Raw genomic sequence first — 27,052 nt, 5'->3', positions numbered from 1 at the left:
ACCTGTATTCTTAGCCAGAGGTACTACTAAGGTGTGTGCATGCTAAATTGCTTCAGTCATGTCTGACTCTTTGCAACCCCCGTGGACTGTAGCCCCACCAGGTCCCTCTGTCCATGGGATTCTCCAGGCAAGAATACTGGAGTGCGTTGCCATTTTCTTCTCCAAGGCATCTTCCTGTGCCAGAGATTGAACTCACATCGCCTGTGCCTCCTGAATTGGCAGGCAGGTTCTTTACCACTGAGCCACCAGGGAAGCCCCTAATAACTAAAATGAATTTTGGTCATTTTTAAAACTGGGTTTGTTAGGTGGCCTTTGATACTATTGGACACCTGAATGCTAGCTCCATTAGAAGTTTGGGCAAACTACCAAGCTGAATTTCCGTTGAACTCACTGGAAACAGTGAAGCAACTGAAAGAGAACTTCCACAGACTCCCACCATCACACCCAACCCCCCCTCTGGACATGTATCACTGGCTCTGCCTTCCAGCCTGGAAATAGATGAACTACGAATTCGCCCCATCTATGTGAAAGAATGCTGGAAAAGACTGAGGGCAGGAGGAGAAGGGGGCGACAGAGAATGAGGTGCTTGAATGGCATCACTGACTCAATGGACATGTGTTTGAGCGAGCTCGGGGAGATGGTGAAGGACAGGGAAGCCTGGTGTGCTGCAGTCCAAGGGGTCGCAAAGAGTCAGATACTCTTTGTTCAGTGACTGAACAATGCCTACGCCCACCAAAGCTAATCCTTTCTCTCGGGCACCAGATCCCATTCCTTCTGTCCAACTGCAGGACGAAGTAGACTACTTCCCCCTCTTCATTCATCAGATTTTCAGTATCCCCTGGATTATTCCCATCGGCATACAAACATGCTGTTACTTATTCCATTTTAACAAACGTTCCCTCTGACCCTGGCTTCCCTGCCAGCTGCTGTTCCATTTCTCTGTATTTTATGGCGAACGCCCTCAAGAGTTGTTTCTAAAGCTGCTGTCTCAAAGCTCTCTCCTTTTAATCATCAACCCACTCCTTTACTTCTACCCTTCTGTGAAACTGTTTGTGTCAGAGTTTCCGATGACCCTAGTTAATTTTCAACCCTCCTTTTGTTGACCCATGAAAGGCATTTGATCCAGGGGATCACTCCGCCTAGTTTCCTTCCCACCTCTCTGGTTGCACCTCCTCAGCCTCCTTTCCTACTTACCCCTGTTTTCTGGTGATGATAGAATACCCCAAAGCTTAATCTTTGGTCTCTTTTCTTCCTGTCGCACACTTTTCTTTCTTTTAGTCTCACATCTGTAAGTATCACCCATATGCCCATCACTCTCATTTGGTACCTCCAGCCCCAATCTCTTTCATGTCTTACAGCTCACAAGGTATCCCAAACACAAGACATCCAAATTAACCCCCCATTCCCCTAAAACCCCACTCCACCTACAGTGTTCCCCAGTTCAGCTCATGACAGCTACATCCAGCCCCTCATCCAAATCCTTCCATGTCACCTTTGGTGTTGATGCCTGTCTTTCTCCCACACTCCACATCTGGCTGTCAGGAAGTCTTGCTGAAACCATTAAAGCATATTCAGAATCTGAACGTGTCTCACCACCTCCACTGCTTCCTCCCCTAGTCAAATCATAATCATCTCTGGTCTCGTTCAGTGGTTCCCACATTTTGCTGCACTTTGGGATCACCCAAGAATCTTAAAAAATACCAATGCCTGGCTGCCACCCTCTTGATATGTTGATTTAATTGGCACAGGGTGTGACCTGGGCACTGGGATTTTTCACCTCTCTCTAGGTGATTCTCATGAGCATCAAAGTTTGGGAATCCCTGGCATAGGTGCGATAATAGCCACCTAACTGATATCCCCACTTCTACCCTTCCTCCCTACAATCCATTCTCAACACAACAAATAGACTTATAAAAATTTTTTTTATTCATCTATTTTTTGCTGCACTGGGTCTTTGTTGCTGCACACAGGTTTTCTCTGGTTGTGAGGAGCAGGGGCTACTAGTTGCTGTGTGCAGGCTTCTCATTGTGGTGGCTTCTCTTGTTGCGAAGCAGGACCTCTAGAGCACATGGGCTCAGCAGTTGTGGTGGGTGGATTTAGTTGCCCCATGGCATGTGGAATCTTCCTGGACCAGGGATCAAACCTGTGTCCCCTGCACTGTCCGCATTCTTAACCACTCGACCACCAGGGAAGTCCAGAGGTAATTTTAAATTATAAATTAGATTGTATCTCTGCTAAAAAGCTCTCCAATGGCACTCCACATGACTGAGAGTAAAAGGCAAAGGCTATACACTGGCCTACAAGGTCTTACATGAGCTGCAGTGTCCTCCATCCAATCTCACTCCATCACCTCTCTGACTTCTATTACACTTCACCTCACTCACTGCTCAAATGCCAGCTACCTCCTTGCTTTCTAAGAACACATCAAGGATCTTCTCACTCTCGGACCTTTATGCTAAGTGTTCCCTCTATTTGAAAGACTCTTCCCCCAGATATCTGCATATCAAACATTAGCTCAAATAACATGTTCTCAATTAAATTTTAAAATCTCCAGCTTCTCTCTTTCTCTTGTGTGAGGTTAAGAAGTGATGAGGTAGAGGATGGTGTCTTCAGATAAGGAAGATTGGGGAAAGGGCAGAGTTGGAGTAAAAGTGTAGTTCCTTTGGAGACATGTTAAGTTTCTGATACACATTACACACACAGATCTAACACAGGGTCAAGTAGGGGAGAAGCTGGGGCTGAACTACCAATACGGGAACAAACAGATGGTATTTAAGCTTTGGTGCTCTGGGGGTCACTTTTGGAGAGACAATTTTAAGAAGCGACCCTCATGGAATACCTTTATTTTAAGAAGATATATATACAGGAGGATTGAGAAAAATTAGAAGAAAAAGTAAGAGTTGTTCTTGGAGGATCCTAGAAGACTTTCTAGGGAGCTAACTTATGTCATTTGGTACTAGGATGACAATAAGGACAGATACATGTTACTGAATTTGTCCTGATGGACAGTCACAAACACTGACCAAGAGAGTTTCAGTGTCATGGTGAGGCCAAAGACTTGGAGTTATCTCAATTCTAGTGCAAAGTAAGGAACTGGAAACAGCACATATTCATGTCTTCATGTGTTAATAAGAGGGTTCTTTCTTTTTTTAATTTATATATTTATCTGGCTGTGCCAGGTCTTAGTTACAGCACGCAGGGTCTTTTAGTCTCTACCTGAGAGATCTTTAACTGCAGTGGATGAACTTTCAGTTGCAGTATGTGGGATCTAGTTCCCAGATTAGGCATGGAACCTCAGCCCCCTGCATTGGGAGCCGGAGTCTTAGCCACTGGACCACCAGTTAAGTCCCAACAAGTGCATGCCTGCATGCTCAAGTCTCCTCCGATTCTTTGCAACCCCCCTTTCCCTGTGGACTGGGCCGCTAGGCTCCTCTGTCCATGGGATTTTCCAGGCAAAAATACTGGAGCCATTTCTTCCTCCAGGGGATCCTCCTGACCCAAGAATCCAACCCGTGTCTCCTACATCTCCTGCATTGGTAGGCAGATTCTTTTACCAATGTTCCACCCGGGAAGTCCTGTCGCAATAAGAGGGGTTCTTAATTTCTGGTCTATGAATAAAGGAGATCATGGATGGGTTTCAGAAAACCATGATCCTAGGTCCTGCCTCCAAACTCTACAAAGCTGTCCGCGCGAGCGTCTTTCTGGAGAAAATTCCAGAGCTTTCAGGATGGTTATTGATAACGTCCCATTTGCATGAGACCAGAGTGATCAACTGGCGTCAAAGTCTGGACCTCACAGCGTTGCTTGACTGCTGCATGGTCTCCTCCACACTAGCGGGCTTGTCATCACTCTATCACCCCTCACATTCCCGCGGACCTAACGCATCCTAGGCTCCTCCACCTTATTTAGAAACCATCCACATCCACCCTCTTGTTTTGGCTCCCTGGCGCAGCCTCTGTCCATAAGCTCTGTTCGGTCGCTGTACTGCTCAGGTCAAGGTTTCTAATGCCAGAGCTGCGGTGGCGTTCGGATGCTAGCATCCTACAGCCCTTTGACCCCCGGCTGGATGGCCTCAGTAGCTCTGCCCCATCTCCCAGGGGCTCCAGGAGCCGCCGCATAAAGGCGGGGCGGACCCTTGCACGCGTGGTCTTCCCGGGGCAGCTTTACGATATATTTCCGTCGTTTTACGACAGGACAGGGTTGCTTTGTGGCTGTCAATATCTCCCGTGGTCCGAGTAGATATCTATCTACATTTTGTGGGGTGGCGGCTGCTACGACAGCGGAGAGATGAGGCAGAAGCGCAAAGGTGCGACAGGGAGAGGGAACGGGTGGTGGAAGGGAAGGGGCGAACCCGGGCCATCAGAGGCCGAAGTCGGCTTTTCCCGCGGGAATCTGCTGCCTGCCAGTCTCCCCACCTGTGGTCAGTTTGTGAACTCGTCTCTGTTGTGCTTTTTAAACCAGCCTATCCTTATTCTTCCTTTTTGGTCATCATTTGGTGTCTTTTGCATAAACGATAAGAAAAGCTCTATTCCAAGAAATTAACGTGATCGATGGATTTAACACGGTCTCGAACTCATAATTTGCTAAGATTTTACTACACATTTCACGTCCTTTTTGATTTGAGATTGTTTTAAAGTTCTAAATGTTTTTTAAAAAGGAAAGAGAAACACCGAGTTATTTTTGGAATCTGTGGGGCAATTAGGCAATTATTCCCATTTGTATTACCTCCTGAGTTAGCGTGGAGCGATTTCATCTTGAGTTTTTCAACCGGATAGAGTCAAATTTCAAGTTTTTTCTGGCAGGTTGTAGTGTTATCTCTGTAAACTCATTTGAGAAGTCGGTCTAATAGTAATGATGGTTATGATAACCGTAGCTACCGTTTATTGAGCCTTTGCTAATAATTCGTAAGTCGGTATCATCTCCAAATTACAAATGAAGAAGCTGAGATTAAAAGAATTAAGTAACTTTCCTAGCCCCAAATTATATTTAGGAAATAGAACCGAATTGGTTGGTCAGGCTGTCTCTGCTAATCCCCCAAACAAACAAACAAAACTGTCCTTGATTACTATGCCTCTTGGCATCAGGTACTCCAAGTATCCAAATTACCTTCAGTTGCTTTGTGGGCTCAAAGACGGCTTGCCCCTAATTAGTCATCTTCTCCGCCTAACTTGCTCCTCTATCTCTTAGGCCAGACGGCTTCACTTTTAATTTCATCTATCACCAAGCTCTGCTAGTTCTTACAGAAATTGCCTCTTGCAATAGTTTATTCTTCATTCTAGCCACCATTCCTCTAACCCACCTTCATTGAAGAACTAATATTCGAATAATAGACTTTCACATGTACATTATTTCACTTGGTTCTTGCACTGGTCTTGTGAAATGTGTATGTATTATCCCAATTTTGCCAACAAGGAAAAGGGAGCTCAGAAGGCATTGATCTTCCCGTTACAACACAGCCAGTAGGATTTGGGAGCTAGGGACTGAGTCTGTTATCCAAGTTTTCTGCTTTAAATCTTCTGTGTGTTTTTTTTTAAAGCAAAGTTGCCTTTCAAGAGCCTTTTACGTAGTCTGCAGGTTATGTGTATTCTTTCATCTTCTGAATCGTTTTTTGTATCCCCATTTTCTGTAGTATGTTTTGTATACAGTTGACCCTTGAATAGCTCTGGGGTTGGAAGCGCTGCCCCCACCACTATGCAGTTGAAAATCCAAATACTGCTCTCTCTGCCTCAAAAGCAAAAAATTGACCCGGGGCTCGCACAGTTTGGATAGGATTAGGACTCAAATCCTAGTTCTTTTGTTTCCACATATTGCGGTCGCTAATCAAACAAAAACTTTTCCCCACACCTAGTTAATTTAAGGATCTGAAAAATACAGGTACTGTATTTATTGGGAAAAAAACCGCATATAAGTGGACACACACAGTTCAAGCCAGTGTTCAAGGATCAATCTGTACTTACTTTCTTTAAACACTACTTTGATCTTTTTACTCCCAAACTCAAGAACATATAATTCTCCACCGTGTATTGCATCTTTTGTCGAGTAGCCAGTGTACCCTGTAATCTGATTTTACCCAACCCTGTCTGAAAGGCTCTATTCCAGCTTAGCAACACTCTTTCATATAAACGTGATTGGTAATTCCTATACCTAACATTGTTCCTTCTGGATTGCCCTCCGTTTTGCTTGTCCAAACCCTACCCTTTCTCTAAGGGTCTCTCTAATTTCCTCCATGAAGACTTTTCTTACTAATTTACTTCTCCAGATTATTTTCGATACACCAAAAAGCTGTCCAAATGTTTTTAAATCTTTATCTCCGTGTATGCCTTGTTTTACTGTGCTTAGCTTTAGTGTACATCACAGATACTGTGGTTTATTTATTTATTTTTACAAATTGAAGGTTTGTAGCAACTCTGTGTTGAGTAAGCCTGTCAGTGCTGTATTGCCAACAGCATTTGTTCAGTTCATGTCTCAGTCATGTTTTGGTAATTCCCATAGTATTTCAGACTTTTTCACTATCTGTGTGTGTGTTATGGTGCTCTGTGATCAGTGATACTACTATTGTAATTGTTTTGGGGGTCCCACAAACTGCCGCGTAAGATGATGAACTTAATCAATAAATGATGTGTTCTGACTGCTCCACCTGTTGGCCATTCCCCCATCTTCATCGCTCTCCTCGGGCCTCCCTGTTCCTTTGGACAATGAGGACTGATAAATGCTACTGAATTAGGCCAGTTAGTAACCCTACAACAGCCTTTAAGGGTTCAGGTATTAATAAAAGGCAGAGTCATACATCTTTCACTTTAAATTAATAGCCGAAAACGATTAAGCTTAGTAAAGAAGGCCTGTTGAAAATTGAGATAGACTGAGTGCTAACTAAACAGCCAAGTTGTGAATGCAAAGGGAAAGTTCTTGAAGGAATTTGAAAATGATATTCTAGTGAACTCATGAATGATAAGGAAACAAACCAGTCTTGTTGCTGATAACGGGGAAGGTTTTGGGATCTGCATGGATCAACCAGCCATGGCATTCCCTTAAGCCCAAGCCTAACCTAAGACATGGCCCTAACTCTAATTCTGTGAGGGCTGAGAGAGGTGAGGAAACTGCAGAAGAAAGGTTTGAAGCTAGCAGGGCTCAATTTCATGAAGTTTAAGGAAAGAAGTAATCTCTACAGCATCATGAGCAGAGCAGCAAGTTATCCAGAAGATCTAACTAAGATTATTCATGAAGGTGGCTGTACTAAACAACAGGTTTTCAGTGTAGACAGAACAGTCTTCTATTGGAAGAAGATGCCACCAGGACTTTCATAGCTAGAGAGGAGAGGTCAGTGCCTGGCTTGAGAGCTTCAGAGGGCAGGATGACTTGTGGCTCAGCTGGTAAATAATCCGCCTGCAATGCGAACACCTGGGTTCGATCCCTGGGTTGGGAAGATCCCCTGAAGAAGGGAAAGGCTACCCACTACAGTATTCTGGCCTAGAGAATTCCATGAACTATATAGTCCATGGGGTCACAAAGAATCGGATACGACTGAGCGACTTTCACAATCACAGTGCAGCTGGTCTGGTGGCTCAGTGATAAAGAACCCGCCTGCCAATGCAGGAGATGGGGGTTTGATCCCTGAGTCAGGAAGATCCCCTGGAGAAGGAAATGGCAACCCACTCCCCTATTCTTGCCTGGGAAATCCCGTGGACAGATGAGCCTGGTGGGCTACAGTCCATGGGGTTTCAAAAGAGTAGGACACAACTTGGTGACTGAACAACAACAAAATGCTCATTGACCATTCTGAATTATGCTTAATCTACTCTGCCTGTGCTCTATAAATGGAACAAAGTGTGGATAAACAGCACACCTATTTACAACATGGTTTACTGATATTTTATGCCCACTGTTGAGAGCAGAGCCCTTTAAAATATCACTGCTCATTGTCGATGTACCTAGTTATCCACACGCTCTGGTGGAGATGTATGAGATTAATGTTGTTTTCATCCCTGCTCACACAGCATCCATCCAGCACAGTCTCATCCAGGAGTCATTTCAGCTTTCAAATCTTATTAAGAAATCCATTTAGGCTATAACTGCCATAGCTTGTGATTCCTCTGATGGACCTGGGCAAAGTCAACTGAAAACCTTCTGGAAAGGGTTCACCATTCTCAGCGCCATGAAAAACATTTGTGATTCATGGGAACAGGTAAAAAAAAAAAAAAAAAAACTACGTTAATAGGAGTTTGGAATAAGTTGCTTCCAACCCTCATGATGACTTTGAGGGATTTAAGACATCAGTGGAGGAAGTCCCTGCAGATGTTTTGTAAACAGCAGGAGAACTAGAAGTAGAGCCTGAAGATGTGACTGAATTGCTTCAGTCTCATGATGAAACTTGAATGGATGAGGAGTTGCCTCTTACGGGTGAGCAAAGAAACTGATTTGTTTAGACAGAATCTGCTCCTGATGAAGATGCTGTGAAGATTGTTGAAATTAAAATAAAAGCTTTAGAATATTAAACTTACTTAATAAAGCAGCAGCAGGAGTTGAGGCGATCAACTCCAGTTTTGAAAGAACTTCTACCGTGGGTAGAATGCCACCAAACAGCGTTGCATGCACAGAGAAATTGTTCATGAAGGGAAGAGTCAGGGCATGCAGCAAACTTTGAGTGTTGTCCTATTTTAAGAGATTGCCACAGCCACCCCAGCCTTCAGCATCCATCACCCTGAGCAGTTGGCAGCCGTCAACATCGAGGCAAAACTCAACACCAGTAAAAAGAGTATATATGCTGAAGGCTCAGATGGTAGCTCAGCTGGTAAAGAATCCGCCTGCAATGAGGGAGACCTGGGTTCGATCCCTGGGTCGGGAAGATCCCCTGGAGGGGGAAATGGGAACCCACTCCAGTGTTCTTGCCTGGGAAATCTCATGGACAGAGGAGCCTGGCGGGGTACAGTCCATGGGGTCGCAAAAAGCCAGATACAGCTGAGCAACTGAGCACACACGTAGTCCTTGTGACTATTGAGTGCCATAAGCAATAGGTTTTGAGGTTTCCCAGGTGACTCGGGTAAAGAATCTGCCTGTAGATTGAAGGTTGCTATTGCGGGACGTGTCCACAAGGCGGCAGCACCTTTTTATGCCTCACTCTTGTTACTAAGGTAAGCAGCGTGCATGCTAAGTCGCTTCAGCAGTGTCTGAGTCTCTGCGACTCCACGGAAGGTAGCCCGCAAGGTTTCTCTGTCCATGGGGTTCTCCAGGCAAGTATGCTGGAGTAGGTTGCCATTTCCTCCTCCAGAGGATGTTTCCCACCCAGGGATCGAACCCGGGTCTCCTGCAGCTTCTGCATTTCAGGGGGATTCTTTATTGCCGAGCCACTGGGGAGGCTTGGGGAAATTCCTGTTCTCTCCTTGTAAATTAGAGTGCTGTGTAGCGCTAGTGGTTAAGAACCTGCCTGCCAATGCTAGGAGACATAAGAGACTTGGGTTCAATTCCTCTATCGGGAAGATCCTGTGGAGGAGGAAATGGCAACCCACTCCAGTATTTTCACTTGTGAAATCCAATAGACGGAGGAGCCTGGCGGGCTACGGTCCATGGGGTCGCCAAGAGTCAGATACAGCTAAGCGCACACGTAGTCTTTATGAATATTGATGCCCATAAGCAATAGTTTTGGGGTTTCCCAAGTGGCTCAGTGGTAAAGAAGATGCTTGTAGGTTGAAGGTTGCTATTGCGGGACGTGTCCACAAGGTGGCAGCACTTTTTTATGCCTCACTCTTGTTGCTAAGGTAAGCAGAGCCTTGGGGAAATTCCTGTTCTCTCCTTGTAAATTAGTGTGCCCTGTGGCGCTAGTGTTAAAGAACATGCCTGCCAATGCTAGGAGACATACGAGACTTGGGTTCGATTCCTGTGTGGGGAAGATCCCCTGGAGGAGGTGGCAACCCACTCCAGTGTTCTTGCCTGGGAAATCCCATGGACAGAGGAGCCTGGCGAGGTACCGTTCATGGTGGTCACAAAAAGTCAGATGCAACTGAGTGCACGCGTAGTCCTTGTGAATACTGAGTGCCCATAAGCGATAGGTTTTGGGGTTTCCCAGGTGACTCAGTGGTAAAAAGAGTCTTCCTGTAGGTTGAAGGTTGCTATTGCGGGACGTGTCCACTAGGCGGCAGCCCTTTTTCATGCCTCACTCTTGTTACTAGGGTAAGCAGCGCGCATGCTAAGTCGCTTCAGTCGTGTCTGACTCTCGGCTACCCCACGGAAGGTAGCCCGCCAGGTTCCTCTGTCCGTAGGGTTCTGCAGGCAAGTATACTGGAGTGGGTTGCCATTTCCTTCTCCAGGGGATCTTCCCAACCCAGGGATTGAACCCGGATCTCCTGCAGCTTCTGCATTGCAGGAGGATTCTGTAGGGCGGAGCCACCGGGGAGACTTGGGGAAATTCCTCTTCTCTCCTTGTAAATTAGAGTACCCTGTGGCGCTAGTGGTAAAGAACCTGCCTGTCAATGCTAGGAGACATAAGAGACAAGGGTTCGATCCCTGGGTCGGGAAGATCCCCTGGAGGAGGGCATGGCAACCCACTCCACTGTTCTTGCCTGGGAAATCCCATGGACAGAGGAGCTTGGTGGGCTACAGTCCATGGGGTCGCAAAGAGTTGGACAAGATTGAAGTGTCTTAGCACGGCACACCCGTGCCAGAAGAAGCCACCCAAAACTTATATCTCTCATTTATTTAAGGCATAATGCTATTGCACACTTAGCAGACTATAGTACACTGTAAACATAACTTTTGTATGCACCAGGAAGCCACAATATTCGTGTGACATACTTTATTGTAGTATGCCCTTTTTTGTGGTCGTCTGGAACCAAACTGCATGAGGTTTGCCTGTATTTTTTATCACCTGAAGCCCCTTTTCCCCTCCAAATAAATTCTTATGCAGAACTTCAATATATAAACAGATGGAAGTGAAGCTGCTTGGGTTGAAATGGAGAAAGAGACCTTCCCTCTGCCCCCACCCCCCACTTTACCTTCCTCACCACTAGCCCTGTCTGTTACATGGCCCCTTGGGCACCTCTGTAGAATACTGAAGGGTTGAGTTACACGGTTTAGAAAGCATTAGCCTCCAATTATAGATAGACTTCTTCTCTCAAATTGTTTATGGTAGCTGTATCTCAGGAAATTAGAGGTGATTTGGCACGGTGGGGGAAAAAGCAGGTAAGTTGTGAGGGAAAGACCTAAATTTGAGTCTTAACCATGTCATTTGCAATGATGTCTTAACTTGCCTTAATTATTCACATCTGTGAAATGGGAAAACAGTGCCCACCTTCCAGTGTTGTTGTGAGGTCTCAAATGAGATCAGGTAAATGGGAGGGCCAGGGCTTTCTCATCTATGCTCCTTTCTGATGACGTCGTTATCTTTAGGCACCAGCTTTCTCTGCAGGCAGGAAGTGTGCTTGCTAGCAGCTCCCGAGCTGAAATCTCACAGCTTTTACCACTGGAAAGGGACTGGTGTTTTTTTGCCTTGAGTAAAAGAGCTCAGATTGGCCTCTGCCTGAATAGGTGCCCATCCTTGAACCAGGCAAGTGTATGTGCGGGCAAGGGGTGGGTCATGCCATGTCAGCTTCTGCTATTGCCTCTTAAGTGAGAAGGGTGGCCTCATTTGCCAGGAGAAGATTGCAGTGCTGTTTAGACTGAATCTTAGAGATCCATTAAGGTCCCTAGGCAAGCATAGACCCCTTCCTTTGTATTTCAAAATAGTATTACACTGCTGTGTAATTCTGCTTCTGGGGACCCCTGGGTTTGAGTTTCAGCTTCACCCCTTGGTAACATTTTTATGGGACAGGCAAATATTCTTGTTCCATCCACCTCACTTTCTTCTGAGAATCAGATGAAATAAAGCATCTAAATGTAATTAAAAATCTGGAGATGAAGGGAAGCTCTTTTGACTACTTTGGTTCTTTCCTGTGTAATTAGGTTCTTTTTCTTCCTGTTTGTCTCTGCTCTTCCCTGGATCTATCATGCTCATCGTGTATATGCTTCTAGAGTGAACTCTTCCCATATGTAGGTGAAGTCAGGTTTGTTTTTAAATTAAAGGTATAAGATGTATGGCCAAATTGTAAACAATGAAAGTTCACTGTCTGGTAAACTTGAGCTATTATTTCAGCATGATTGGAATGATTTTGGAAGGAAAACTGCTAGTAAATACAAAAACTTTTACTGAATAATTTGACTTTTTACGTTGTCAAATATTATCTTTCTAGGAGATCTCAGCCCTGCTGAGCTAATGATGGTGACCATAGGAGATGTTATTAAACAACTAATTGAAGCTCACGAACAGGGAAAAGACATCGATCTAAATAAGTAAGTAGAGGGACTTCCCTGGTGGTCCAGTGGTTAAGACTTGGCCTTCCAAGGCAAGGGAGTGTGGGTTTGATCCCTGGTCAAGGAGCTGTAATCTCACATGCCTCAGGGCCAAAAAAACCAAAAACATAAAATCAGTGTTACAACAAATTCAATAAAGACTCTAAAAATGGTCCACATCCCCCCAAAAATCTAAAAAATAAGTAAGTGGATCTATAAAAAAGAAGGTAATCTTGTTCTTGGGTAGTATTAATAGAGCTCCTTCATTCATGCAATTATCAGATACTACTGGTTCCATCTCATGTTTCATGTTTTAATGGAGAATTTAGTTTTCTGCCCTGCCCTGTTGATTATTTATGGCAAAATTATCTCAGAGACTAATATTACTAGCAGCTTCTAACATTTCTTGGGCACTTACTACAGTCAGGTCACTGTTAGCAGTACAGTGTACGTATTAGCCCAGCTGATCCTCTCAAACGCTGTATGAGGTCAGTACTTACCTCACTGGACAGATGGGTCCCCTGAGACAGAGAAGGTTACATAATTTTTCCGAGAGTGAGTAACTGGTGATTGGCCGAGCTGAGATTTGGAGTCAGACCATCTGTCTCCAGAGCCCGTGGTCTGTACTTCTGTCCATCTCACTTCACATCCTTCCTCTCGCTCCTGTCCCTCCTCTGAGACAGAGGAGGTGGTAGCTGTCTCCCAGGAAGACCCTCTCTTTGGGCCTTTTGATGCCATCCAGCCCTTCCTCACTTCAGAGCCTCCTGGACACGTCCATCCACTTCCTCTCCACAGTCAAATTCAGCTTGGACTTGGCTGCATCGTCAAATAAGAGTGGCCTCTCCTCTCTGCATCTGTTTATTCACTGTATATTCATTATATAGATCTGCTCTCGTGATCCGCTCCCCCCAGCCCCAGGTCATCAGTGGTCTAGTCACTATGCACATGACATTTCTCTAGACCCCGTCTAGAAAAAATATGTTTTACCCTTTCTTTGGAACATTTTGCTTAATAAACATTGGCTAAAGAAATCAATACTCTTTTTTATTATGGAGACATTATATTTTATTGATTTTTCTACCATGTGTTTAACTGATTTTTTTCCCCCTTTTTGTTTGGCTATACCCATAATTATACAAATCTTTTCTCGTGAACATTTTTATGTCATATATATTTTTGTCATTCTCTTTAATTTAGCATATCTAAAGCTAAAGTTAGCATCTTCCTTAAAACCAGCTGATACTCAGATGGCCTCTTCGCCAAATTGTTTTAACCTTCACCCAGGCTTGAAACTAGTGTCACCTTTGAATCTTTTTTCCTTGGGTCCAATTCGGGTCAAAATTTTGCCTACTCTGTCTTCATTATAACTCTCTTCCATGTTCACTACCAACTTCCTCTTCCATTCCTTTTTATTTTTTTCTTTCTTCTTCCAGTTTTTTTTGATACAGTTGACATGTAGCACTGTCTTAAGTTGAAGATACACAGTATAGTGATTCAGCCTACACATTATGAGATGATTACAGTAAGTTTAGTGAACATCCTTCCTCTCCTATTGATACAAAATTAAAGAAATAGAAAAAAAATTCTTCTTCCCTTGTGATGAGAACTTCCAGGATTTACTCTCCTAACAACTTTCTTTTTTGTTGTAATGCATATACTTTTAAACTTATTATTTTGCACTGGAGTATAGCCAGTTAACAATGTTATGATAGTTTCAGGTGGACAGCAAAGGTGCTCAGCCAGATGTATACATGTATCCATTCTCCCTCAAACTCCCTTCCCATCTGGGAAGCCTACACTTTTCTGTACCCATTTTCCATGAATATCTCTCCATCACACACTGAAGTTCATCTCTTGAGCGCTGTAAACATTCATGGTTGGGTGTGTGTTCTATTACATATGTTTTTTATTATTTGCAGATTTATTTTTGTGCATGCTTGTCTGCAAACATAGAGCATGAAACAGCTCTGCCTTACACTTCCTGATGTCGCAGGTCCTTAGATAGTCTCTTGTACCTCTTAGAAACTCAGTAAACATTTGTTTAAATGATTTGAATACCTCATAGTATTTCTAGATGGATTAAAGTGACTGTGAGATTTGGCTAGCAGCCACAAAGAAAAGAAAAGTTGGTACAATTATAGAAGAAAACAAGGAACAATTTTTCTTCTACAATTATAGAGGAAAACTAGTTGGGATAAAGGTTATTTTGAGGGGTATGGATAGGGTTACAGTCAGGAAGGGGCACACAGGGGTCTTCTGAAATGGTGATCATGTTCTTTATCTTGGAATGTGGTTACAAGAGTGATTGTTTTGTAATTGTTAAAGTATATTACATGTTTCATTGTTCTGTTCTTTAGGTAATATTTTGTATTAGAAAAATATTTTAAATGCTTTGAAAAATATATGTTGGAGTGGCCAGTAAGTTCATTTGGGTTTTTCCATAACATCTTACAGAAAAACCCAAATGAACTTTTTGGCCAACCCAATACTTTATTTCCTGTTTGGTTCTACATAGCTTTGCTTTCAGTTTGTTTTGCTTTTTGGCCTGAGACCATGGGTTGCAACCAGTCATGACTACTCCCACTCCTCCACCCACCCCCAAGACATTTGCAATGTCTGGGGACAGTTTTGGTTGTTACAACAGAGAGAGGTGCCAGTGGAGGCCAAGTATGTGTCTAATCCTCACACAGTGTGCTGAGCAGTACCCTGTGAGAGGGTTCACCTGACCCCAGATGCAGTGGTGAGGAAGCTGAGCGAGGGTGTGAGTCCTTTGAAGCTGGAGCACTACCTTGAACGAGACCTCAGCTATGTCACTGTCCTGGGTCCCTTCCCCGTAGTCATCTGGCTTTCTCTCTGGTATTCCAGAGAACAAGAAGTCATGAATTTTGTTCTCCTGTTTCCCTGATAGTTACAAGCGTTAGAGCCACTGTTGTCATCTGGTGACGGGATATGGGAGTCACGAGAATTGGTGACATTGTTTGTAGGTTATTCTTCTGGTAGCTTGTCCTTGGCATATTGTGACCTTGATCATGCTGGATGGTCTACTTTCAGGGTGAAGACCAGGACAGCTGCCAAATACGGGCTCTCGGCACAGCCCCGCCTGGTAGACATCATCGCTGCGGTCCCGCCTCAGTATCGGAAGGTCTTGGTCCCCAAGCTCAAGGCGAAACCCATCAGAACTGCCAGTGGCGTGAGTGATCAATTCATCATGTATTGACTGTGTATCTGTTGGGCCACAGATCCCTGCCTCCACGTAGTGAGGTGGAGGTGGGCGATTTGAATTCATAAAATCTACCTGTAGTGGTGTGTGCTGGAGTGGAGACGCATGCAGAATGCTTGGAGAGCACCAGGGGAAGAGAGTCACTTAGAGGGAAAGATGGTGTTTTGATTTTTAGTGTCTTTAAAAGTGGGGCTTCCCAGGTGGCTCAGTGGTAAAGAATCCGCCTGCCAATGCAGGAGACGTGGGTTCAATCCCTGGGTTGGGAAGATCCCCTGGAGGAGGAAATGGCAACCCACTCCAGTATTCTTGCCTGGAGAATCCCATGGACAGAGGAGCCTGGCTCTGTAGCCTGGCTACAGTCCATGGGGTCACAAAAGAGTCGGACATGACTGAGCACGCACTCACGGGGCATAGGGTGGTGAAGGAGGGGGTCTTTAAAAGTATAGACTGAAACTTGGTAACTACCAGAAGATGATAAATACTATTGGCCACCTTAAGCTCGTGGCTTATAACATACTTATAAAGGGTATTTTGAAAAGTTAACTGATAGTACAAAGTCATTATATTAATATGTATGGTAACTGTGGACCAGTTGACACCATTCAGGAGGGTGTCCTGAAGACAGAGATGTCCCTACAGTACAAGGAACTAGGAAGGACCCAAGAGGAGGAAGTGTGGCCCCTGGCTGACACAGAAGTGGTGCCCGTGTGAGCGGAGAAGGGCAAGCGCAGAGTCGTGGGAGCAAGGGGCAAGAACTAAGGCACAGATGATATAAGAGGCGTGTGGGGGGAAACCACAAGTGTACCAGGCTCACCAGGGCTGGCGCTTCACTTTGGAAAGCAGCAGGGCTTCAAGGTGAAGCGTTCGTGTGGCATCTGCTTGTCTGAGATCTTAAATGTCCCACAAGTGAAGCGAAGTGAAAGTCGCTCAGTCGTGTCCAACTCTGTGCAACCCCATGGGCTATACAGTCCGTGAGTTTCTCCGGGTCAGAATACTGGAGTGGGTAGCTGTTCCCTTCTCCAGGGGATCTTCCCAACCCAGGGATTGAACCCAGGTCTCCTGCATTGCAGGCGGATTCTTCACCAGCTGAGCCACCAGGGAAGCCCAGATGTCCCACAAAGAAGCCAGATAGGAGGAAACTGTAAAAGAGTTTTGAGAAAGGGAGTGATGGGAACCAGATAGATTTTCAGAAAATCAATTTAGATACAAGAGGTAGGGGAGGTCTTCCCTGGTAGCCCAGTGGTTAGGAATCCGCCTGCCAGTACGGGGGACGAGTTCAGTCCCTGGTCCGGGAAGATCCCGCATACCGCAGGGCGGCTAACCCCGCGCGCCACAACTGCAGAGCCCCTGAGTCTGGGAGCCGCAACTACCATGTGCCTAGAGCCTGTGCTCCACAACGAGAGGGGCCACCGCAAGGGGAAGCCCGCACTCCCCGCAACTAGAGAAAGCCTGCGTGCAGCAGTGAAGGCCCAGTGCAGCCCAAATTAACAATAAATAAAGCGTTTTATAAAGATGGAGGGTCAGCCGCTTGGAGACAAAAAGACCAGTTGGAATGCTCTCAGTCTGAGCTAGGCATGAAGGGCCTCAATTGAGGCGAGGCCTCCAGGATAAAAAGGATGAGTGTGAAAGACACAGGGTGGGATTTGGACCCTCCTAAAACTTGCTGCCCAGAGTTGAATCCTTTATTCCCAGTGTGAACTAAGTTCAGTCTGTTACTTGGGTGGGGCTGTGGTACTTCTCACAGCTTACAGTGACCTGCCAGGTAGCCATCTCTCCTGGACCACATCACACTTGTGACTAATTAAACCCCAGAACTTTTGCACAGAGTGTAACATCAATCCCAGTCTCTTCTCTATACTGAAGTGTTTGGGGTTCGTTGGTTGGTTTGTACCAAAGTGTAAAAGGCTTTCAGAAAAACTAATAGTTCCCAACCTCCACTTTACATTCCCCCTGCCTCCTCCCCTACCCAGGGCAACGGCTTTTAAGTCTTAGCTGATTTCTTGGCATTTACTTCCATATCCCTAAATAATGTACTTTCAGGGCATTACGTATGGGCTTGCCATTGTGCAAGCAAAGGTTTGTCAACCTCTGGACTTGACAAATGCACCTGATTTCCGTGCTTCCGTTCTCTGTCCTCCTCCTAGCTCAAATCATGTCTTTTCTTTCTCTGAGAGCTACTCTTGTTCTGCTTGCCTTTAAAAATGGATATTTTCTGCGGTCCCAGGCCCACTGTTTTTAGTGCCATACACACTTTCTTTGGTGATCTCATCCACTGATGTCTTTTTTTTTTTTTTTAATGTGGATCATTTTTAAAGTCTTTATTGAATTTGTTATAACATCGCTTCTGTTTTATGTTTTGGTTTTTTGGCCACGAGGCATGTGGGATCTTAGCTCCCCCACTAGGGATTGAACCCGCATCCCCTGCATTGGAAGGCGGGGTCTTAACCACTGGACTGCCAGGGAGGTCCCCACTGATGTTTTTAAATACTGCCATACGCTGACTCCCAGCTCCAGCCTTTCCCCAAACTTCATCTCCACGTCAAATTGCCTGTCAGACGTCTCTCCTTTGACTGCCTGTGGACCCTCCAGTACAGCAAAACTAGACTTGCTTGCTTGCTCAGACTTGCTCTTTCATCCTTCTCGACCACCTTAGTTCATGGTGCCCCCATCTATTCGGTTTCCAAAAGATGTGAAATGTGTTGTCCATTCCTTCTACCACAGGTAGGAATGTTCTGACCTTTATTATTTCTTGCTTTGGAGCTTATTGGAGTCATTTCATAACAGGCCTGCTTTGTCTTACCTGCAGCAAATCCACCTCCTGCGGTGTCACCAGAGTAGCCTACTTTAATGTCAGGAGCACACAGCGAATTGTCATCCCCTATCTGTTGTGCATCCTAAACTCCACGCTCTTATCCCTGCTGTTACTGCCTTGCTTTGTTTTTATTTTTTTTATAGAGCTTGAGGCTTATGGAACAGTTGAGCAGAAAGTACAGAGTTCCCATGTACTTCCTCTCCCCCTCCCCCAGGTTGCCCTATAATTGATGCATCAATTGTTCTTCAGTCACTCAGTCGTATCCAACTCTTTGCGACCCCATGTACTGCAGCACGCCAGGCATCACTGTTCTCCACTATCTCCTGGAGTTTACTCAAACTCATGTCCATGGAGTCGGTGATGCCATCCAACCATCTCATCCTCTGTCACCTGCTTCTCCTCCTGCCCTCGGTCTTTCCCAGCATCAGGGTCTTTTCAAGTGAGTCAGCTCTTCGCATCAGGTGGCCAGAGTATTAGAGCTTCAGAATCAGTGCTTCCAATGAATATTCAGGACTGATTTCCTTTAGGACTGATTCGTTTGATCTCCTTGCAGTCCAAGGGACTCTCAAGAATCTTCTCTAATACCACAGTTCGAAAGCATCAATTCTTCAGCGCTCAGCCTTCTTTATGGTCCATCTCTCACATCCATACATGACTACTGGAAAAACTGTAGCTTTGACTATAATGGACCTTTGTTGGCAAAGTGATGTCTCTTATTTTAATATGCTATCTATGTTTGTCATAGCTTTCTTCCAAGGAGCAAGCATCTTTTAATTTCATGGCTGCAGTCACCATTCGAAGTGATTATGGAGCCTAAGAAAATAAAGTCTGTCACTGTTCCATTGTTTCCCATCTATTTGCCATGAAGTGATGCCCTGGAGAAGGAAATGGCAACCCACTCCAGTACTCTTGCCTGGAGAATCCCAGGGACGGGGGAGCCTGGTGAGCTGCCGTCTATGGGGTCGCACAGAGTCGGACACGACTGACGCAACTTAGCAGCAGCAGATGGGACCAGATGCCATGATCTTTGTTTTATGAAGGTTGAGTTTTAAGATAGTTTTTTCACTCTCCTCTTTCACCCTCATCAAGAGGCTCTTTAGTTCCTCTTTGCCTACTGCCATTAGGGTGGTGTCATCTGTGTATCTAAGGTTATTGATATTTCTCCCAGCAATCTTGATTCTAGCTTGAGCTTCATCCATCCTGGCATTTCGCATGATGTACTCTGCATAGAAGTTAAATAAGCAGGGTGACAATATACAGCCTTGACATACTCCTTTCCCAATTTGGAATCAGTCCCTTGTTCTGTGTCCGGTTCTAACTGTCACTTCTTGACCTGCATACAGGTTTCTCAGGAGGCAAGAAAGGTAGTCTGGTATTCCCATTGCTTTAAGAATTTTCCAAGTTTGTTGTGATCCACACAGTCAAAGGCTTTAGTGTAGTCAGTGAAGAAGAAGTAGATGATTTTCTGGAATTCCTTGGCTCTTTCTGTGATCAACGGATGTTGGCAGTTTGATCTCTGGTTCTTCTGCCTTTTCTAAATCCAGCCTTTTCTACATCTAGAAAGTCTCAGTTCATGTACTGTTAAAGCCTAGCTTGAAGGATTTTGAGCATTACCTTGCTAGCCTGTGAAATAAGTGCTATTGTGCAGTAGTTTGAATATTCTTTGGGAATGGCATGAAAACTGACCTTTTCTAGTCCTGTGGCCACTGCTGAGTTTTCCAAATTTGCTGGCATATTGAGCAGCACTTTCACAGCATCATCTTTTAGAGATTTGGAATAGCTCAGCTGGAATTCCATCACCTCCACTAGCTTTGTTTGTAGAGCTTCCTAAGGCTGACTTGACTTCACACTCCAGGATGTCTGGCTCTAGGTGAGTGATCCCACCCTGGTTATCTGGGTCATTAAGACTTTTTTTGTATAGTTCTCCTGTATTTTGTTGCCACCTCTTCTTAATATCTTCTGCTTCTGTTAGGTCCATACCATTTCTTTCCTTTATTGTACCCATCTTTGCATGAAATGTTCCTTTGATATTTCTAATTTTCTTGAGATATCTAGTCTTTCCCATTCTATTGTTTTCCTCTATTTCTTTGCATTGTTCACTTAAGAAGGCTTTCTAATCTCTCCTTGCTATTCTTTGGAACTTTGCATTCAGATGGGTATATCTCTCCTTTTCTCCTTTGCTTTTCGCTTCTCTTCTTTTCACAGCTATTTGTAAGGCCTCCTCAGACAGCCATTTTGCCTTTTTGCATTTCTTTTTCTTGAGGGTGGTTTTGATCACTGCCTCCTGTACAGTTTTATGAACCTCTGTCTATAGTTCTTCAGGCACTCGATCAGATCTAAGCTCTTGAATCTATTTGTCACTTTCACTGTATAATCATAAGGGATTTGATTTAGGTCATATCTGAATGGCCTAGTGGTTTTCCCTACTTTCTTCAACTTAAGTCTGAATTTTGCAATAAGGAGTTCATGATCTGAGCCACAGTCAGCTCCCAGTCTTGTTTTTACTGACTATAGAGCTTCTCCATCTTCAGCTGCAAAGAATATAATTAATCTGATTTCAGTATTGACCATCTGGTGATGTCCTTGTGTAGGGTCATCTCTTGTGTTGTTGGAAGAGGGTGTTTGCTATGACCAGTGCGTTCTCTTGGCAAAACTCTGTTAGCCTTTGCCCTGCTTCATTTTCACTCCAAGGCCAATCTTGCCTGTTACTCCAAGTATCTCTTGACTTCCTACTTTTGCATTCCAGTCCCCTATGATGAAAAGGACATCTTTTTTTGGTGTGTTCATTCTGTAAGGTCTTGTAGGTCTTTATGGAACCGTTCAACTTTGGCTTCTTTGGCGTTAGTGGTTGGGCATAGACTTCAGTTACTGTTATATTGAATGGTTTGCCTTGGAAATGAACAGAAATCATTTTGTCATTTTTGAGATTGCACCCAAGTACTGTACCAGTCTTGCTACATTATTATTAACTGAAGCCTGTAGTTCACATTAGGGTCTCTCACAGTTGTACATTCTGTGGGTTTTACCAAATGCACAATGTCATGTACCCACCATATAGTATCACATGGAATAGTTTCACTGCCCTAAAACTCCCGTAATCATGCTTTCCTCTGCCTCATACCCCTGGCCACCACTGATCTGTTTACTGTCTCTCTAGTTTTGCCTTTCTAGAATGCCATATGGGGGGAATCAGTGTGTTTTGTAGTTGTTTCATATTGGCTTCTGTTACTTAGCAGTGTGCATTTCAGGTTTTATGCCATGTCTTTTTAGTGGCTTGCTGGCTTATTCTTTTTAGCACTGAATAATACTCCATTGTCTGAGCATACTGCAGTTTGTCTGTCCATGCACCTATTGAAGGCCACCCCAGCTGTTTCCAGTTTTTGGCAGTTGTGATGAACAAAGCTGTGATAGACATTTGCGTGAAGGTTGTTTGTATATGCAAAAGTTTTCAACTCATTTGAATACCTAAATACCTAGGAGCGTGATGGGTGGATTATATAGTAAGACCATGTTTAGCTCTGTAAAAAACTGCCAAACTGTCTTCCAAAGTGGCTGCATCAGTTTGCATTCCCACCAACAGGGAATGATCGTTCCTGTTGCTCCACTTGCTGGCCAGCGTAGCTATCAGCCACTCAGGAAGTCAGCTTCTCTGACTCCCCTGGTCAGGACTCACTAATTCCCTCCTTTGAGCATCGCTAGTATTTTCTATGTGCTTTTTACCGTGTTTTTTGGAGATAGCTTATTTCTCTAAATCCTCCTCCGCTGCTCGCTTGTATGATTTCAGGGGACAGAGGCAGTGCATTAGTATTTCTATAGTCTTAGGGCCCGCCTGCTCTGTGTGGCTCAGAACCTGGCCTGTATCGTAGGTCCTCAATAAAAGATTGAGAAATTAGATTGTCTTCATCAGTGGTATACATATACCACTTGTATCTCCTTTTAAATAAAAACATTTGTGTGAAAATCTAAGTTTTTAATTCAGATTTGCGAAATTTTCTTTTTTTAGTTTCTCTCGCTCACTGTTTAATGATCGAAGTTAAATTTTAATCATTTTTACTATTAAAAAATAATCACAGGCTGACAGAAAAGTTGAAAATCCGTTGGCAAGAACACTTTCTCCCTGAGCCATTTGAGAGTAAGTTGCAAAACCGATGCCTTATGAATGTTTAAGTTGCAAAACCGATGCCTTATGAATGTTTCAACGTGTGCTTCCTGCCAACAAAGACACTTTCTTACGTGACCACAATAAAGGCATCAAAACCAGAAATTTAACATGGATACGTTATCAGTCTCTGTTCCTCTCATCTTATTCAAGTTTCAACAGCTGTCTCAGTAATAAACTGCAGGACCAGGTTCAGAATCACGTGCTGTGTTCGGCTGTCATGGCCCTTCAGTCTAGACACGTCCCCCGTCTTTCCTGGACTCCGTTACCTTAACGCTTTTGAAGATATCAGGCAAGTTGTTTCGTCGCATCTCCCTCAGTGTGGTTTAATCAGATGTGTCCTCATAATTAGACTCAGGTTGGCGTGTCTGGCAGGAACGTCACAGAAGTGACAGACAGTCTGTTCTTCTTACAGCCTGTCGGCTGGTGCTTAGTTTATTGTCCAGTCACTCACGTTGTCCTCTGTGACGAAGGGGGTGTCTGCCAGGCATCCCCTTTGTGAAGTTACTCTTTTCCACTTTGAAATTAACAAGTCTGGTGTGGTGAAGTACTTGGAAACTATGTAAATGTCCGGTTCCTCATCAGACTTCCCGTTTCCTCATTCATTATTTTGACGTACAAATTTTCCCAATTTTGTCCAGTAGGAGCCCTTTCAAGATGGTTTCTGTTTCCTTTTCGAATGTCCTCATCACTCTTTGAGCCGTTTCTAGCTTTCTGTCATAATAAAATGTTCCAGGCTCATCTTGTACTTTGTTTACCCCAGCCATGGAATGGGCCTTGTCTCCAAGGAGCCCTGTTTCTTTGACTAGAGAAGAGTTTCCGTTTCTTATTATTTTTTAAACTTTTAAATTTTATACTGGAGTATAACCGATTAGCGATATTGTGATAGTTTCAGATGGACAGCAAAGTGACCCAGCCTCCATATGCTCCCCTCCCCTGCAGGCTGCCACATGACATTGAGCAGAGACTGTCATTGTATTGTATTGTATTGTACATTGTATTGTATAGACTGTCTATACAATAGGTCTTTGTTGGCTATAGAGAAGGGCATTTAGAAACAAAGATCTGAATGCTAGATGTGCTCAATGCTGTTAGGGTGTTGCTGCTACCAGATGCTCTCAGTGAACAGAGGAAATAAACATGTAGATGTATGAATGTACATGAACATACATATACATAACACATTTGTGTCTATATTTATTGTGTGTGTATATATATGTACATGTGTGTGTATATCTGTTGTTCAGTCATTCAGTTGTATCCAACTCTGCGACCCTATGGACCGCAGGACACCAGGCTTTCCTGTCCTTCACCATCTCCTGGAGTTTGCTCAAACTCACGTCCATTGAGTCAGTGATGCTATCCAACCATCTCATCCTCAGTCGACCCCTTCTCCTCCTGCCTTTGATCTTTCCCAGCATCAGAGTCTCCCAGTAGTCAGCTGTTTCTATCAAGTGGCCCAAAGTATTGGAGCTTCAGCTTCAGCATCAGTCCTTTCAATGAATATTCAGGGTTGATTTCCTTTAGGATTGACTGGTTTGATCTCCTTGCTGTCCAAGGGACTCTCAAGAGTCTTCTCCAGCACCACAGTTCGAAAGCATCAGTTCTTCAGCACTCAGCCTTCCTTATGGTCCAACTCACATCCATACATGACTATTGGAAAAACCATAGCCTCGACTATTTGGACCTTTATTGGCAAAGTGATATCTCTGCTTTTTAATATGCTGTCCAGGTTTCTCATAGCTTTTTTCCTAAGGAGCAAGCCTCTTTTAGTTTCATGGTTACAGTTACTGTTTGCAGTGATTTTGGAGCCCAAGAAAATAAAGTCTGTCACTGTTTCCATTGTTTACCCATCTATTTGCCATGAAGTGAGGGGACTGGATTCCATGATCTTAGTTTTTTGAAGGTTGAATTTTAAGCCAGCTTTTTCACTCTCCTCTTTCACCCTTATCAAGAGGCTCTTTAGTTTCTCTTGGCCTTTTGCCTTTAGGGTGGTTTCAGCTGCATATCTGAGATTATTGATATTTCTCCCAGCAATCTTGATTCTAGCTTGAGCTTCACCCAGCCTGGCATTTTGCATGAGGTACTCTGCATATGAGTTAAATAAGCAGGGTGATAATATACAGCCTTGACGTACTCCTTTTCCAGTTTTGAATCAGTCTGTTGTTCCATGTCCAGTTCTAACTGTAGCTTCTTGACCTGCATACAGATTTCTCAGGAGACAGGTAAGGTGGTCTGGTATTCCCATCTCTTGAAGAATTTTCCACAGTTTGTTGTGATCTACACAGTCAAAGGCTTTGGCATAGTCAATAAAGCAGAAGTTTTTCTGGAAATCCTTTGCTTTTTCTATGATCTGATGGATGTTGGCAGTTGGATCTCTGGTTCCTCTGCCTTTTCTAAATCCTACTTGTACGTCTGGAAGTTCTTGGTTCATGTAGTGTTGAAGCCTAACTTAAAGGATTTTGAACATAACCTTGCTAGCATGTGAAATGAGTGCAACTGTGCAATAGTTTGAACATTCCTTAGCATTGCCCTTCTTTGGGATTGGCATGAAAACTAACCTTTTCCAGTCCTGTGGCCACTGCTCAGTTTTTCAAATTTGCTGACATATTGAGTGCAGCACTTTTTTTTTTCATTTAAAGGGTTTTATTTCTTCAGATAGGAAGGCTACAAAGTTAAATCCTTAATAACCAAAATTTTATATAATACTTCATTCTTCAAAACAGCTACAGACTTTTGAGCTCTGGACACCCAGGTTACACAAAAACCCAAACCTTCACGCTTTCTCAGGAAATGTACATCTTTCTCAAGAGGCCTTGCATGCTAACTCCACAGCTGAAATTCCTGTTACAGGACTGAACCAAACTGAAATCAGGCTTCAGTCAACCTATGTAGGCCCTGATGTACACAGGGCTCTGGTCCGCTTCTGTCCCAATCCTGGATCCATCATGCTCCATTCAATGTCTGTTTACTGCTCCAGAGGTCAGGAAACTGAAGGCTGTGCATCTATACACGTGGGGACCCCTCCTCCAAGATTCATTCTGTACTGTCTGATCTGAAGATTAATAACATTGAAAAGAGATCACCCTTGTACCCACGGCTTTATTTAAGAAACACAACATCACAAGCGCTTTTGAAGCCCCTTATGTTGCGGTCCTCTCCCATTTTCTGAGATAACCACTCTCCAGAATTAACTATGAATTATTTCACAATTGCTTTTTTATTAATCTTTCTTTTATAGATTGCTGTTGTGGCTGTCATGTGCAAACCCCACAGATGTCCACACATCAGTTTTACAGGAAATATATGTGTGTGAGTATGATGATTTTAATAAGTCATGTATGTGTTTGCATTTTAATTGATATAGCAAGTCCTAGAGCCTTGATCAGTGCATGCTGGTAATATTTAAAACTTTAACTGTGAAAGATTCATAAGTTAGTTCTTTGAAATAAGCAGCCATTAATAGGAAATTTCAGTGCTTTTAAAAAAGAAACATATAAAGATTTTAATTTGTTTCAATATACAATACATAGGTTACAGAACTCAAAACAGTTGATAGTCTGTTAACTTGATAAATGAAACATGGAAGTATGGGAAGCCTGAATTCCAAATGTCAGAAATTTAAAATGAATTTGGATCAGCAAAGTATCCCCCAAAAGTTACCCTTATAAATAATCTTTAAAATTCTTAAGTTTAAATAATTAGAAAAATTAGAAGATTATGCATTATTCTAGATAAGTAAGATTAATCAGGAGAAAAATTTTCTTAAGTGTAGTTACCAAGAGACCACTGTGAGTATCAATCCAAACTAGGAAAATTTAGGTGCTGTTATTTGCCCCTGAAAGCTTAAACTTCTAAAATGATAGTGCATTGATATACAATATGTTTTTCTCTTTCTGACTTGCTTCACTCTGTATGACAGATTCTCGGTCCATCCACATCTCTACAAATGACCCAATTCTGTTCCTCTTTATGGCAGAGTAATATCCCAATGTATAGATGTACCACATCGTCCTTATCCATTTATCTGTCATTGGACATTTAGGTTGTTTCTAACGCATAGATACGGAATCTAGAAAAATGGTTCAGATTCACCCATTTCCAGGGCAGGAATAGAGATGCGGATGTAGAGAATGGACCTGTGGACACAGGGCAGGAAGGGGAGGGTGGGACGGATTGAGGGGTAGCACTGCCATACGTACACTACCGTGTGTAAAACAGATAGCTAGTGGGAAGCTGCTTACAGCACAGGGAGCTCTGCTCGGGGCTCTGTGAGGACCTAGAGGGGTGGGGAGGGAGGCTCAAGAAGGAGGAGATCTATGTATACATACAACTGATTCACTTCATCAAACAGCAGAAACTAACACAGCCTTGTACAGCAATTATATTCCAATAAAAAAATAAAATGATAGTGACTGCAGTACTCTGAAAATTACTACAATATTGTTCCTTTATATGTTTACCTTTTTACTTGTTAGTAGAAAATGTAAATAGTTACAGATAGCACCAAGGTACAATCTTCTGTTAGGATTTGAAAATGAAG

General features: G+C 43.7%; 1 protein-coding gene across 4 annotated transcripts in view; it reads left to right on the top strand.

Annotated features, from left to right (window-relative positions):
* Positions 1–27,052, top strand: part of ELP3 (elongator acetyltransferase complex subunit 3) — a 143,038-nt gene that overhangs the window by 16,337 nt on the left and 99,649 nt on the right. For 3 of the 4 annotated variants that reach the window (XM_081497041.1, XM_081497040.1, XM_081497045.1), the window contains 3 exons: positions 12,219–12,318; positions 15,370–15,508; positions 25,751–25,821. In XM_081497041.1, the coding sequence (XP_081353167.1) occupies positions 12,242–12,318; positions 15,370–15,508; positions 25,751–25,821 (287 nt within the window). In that variant the 5' untranslated portion in view covers positions 12,219–12,241. Of the gene's footprint in view, positions 1–4,191; positions 4,307–12,218; positions 12,319–15,369; positions 15,509–25,750; positions 25,822–27,052 lie in introns of those variants that run through there. The other variant, XM_081497037.1, reaches the window with a different exon arrangement.

This window comes from Giraffa tippelskirchi, chromosome 1 (genome assembly GCF_054371585.1).
Source record: "Giraffa tippelskirchi isolate mGirTip1 chromosome 1, T2T-mGirTip1v1.2.pri, whole genome shotgun sequence".
Classification (NCBI taxonomy): domain Eukaryota; kingdom Metazoa; phylum Chordata; class Mammalia; order Artiodactyla; family Giraffidae; genus Giraffa; species Giraffa tippelskirchi.
Note: the sequence above shows the minus strand (reverse complement) of the source record. Positions and strands in the feature narration are given on the sequence as shown.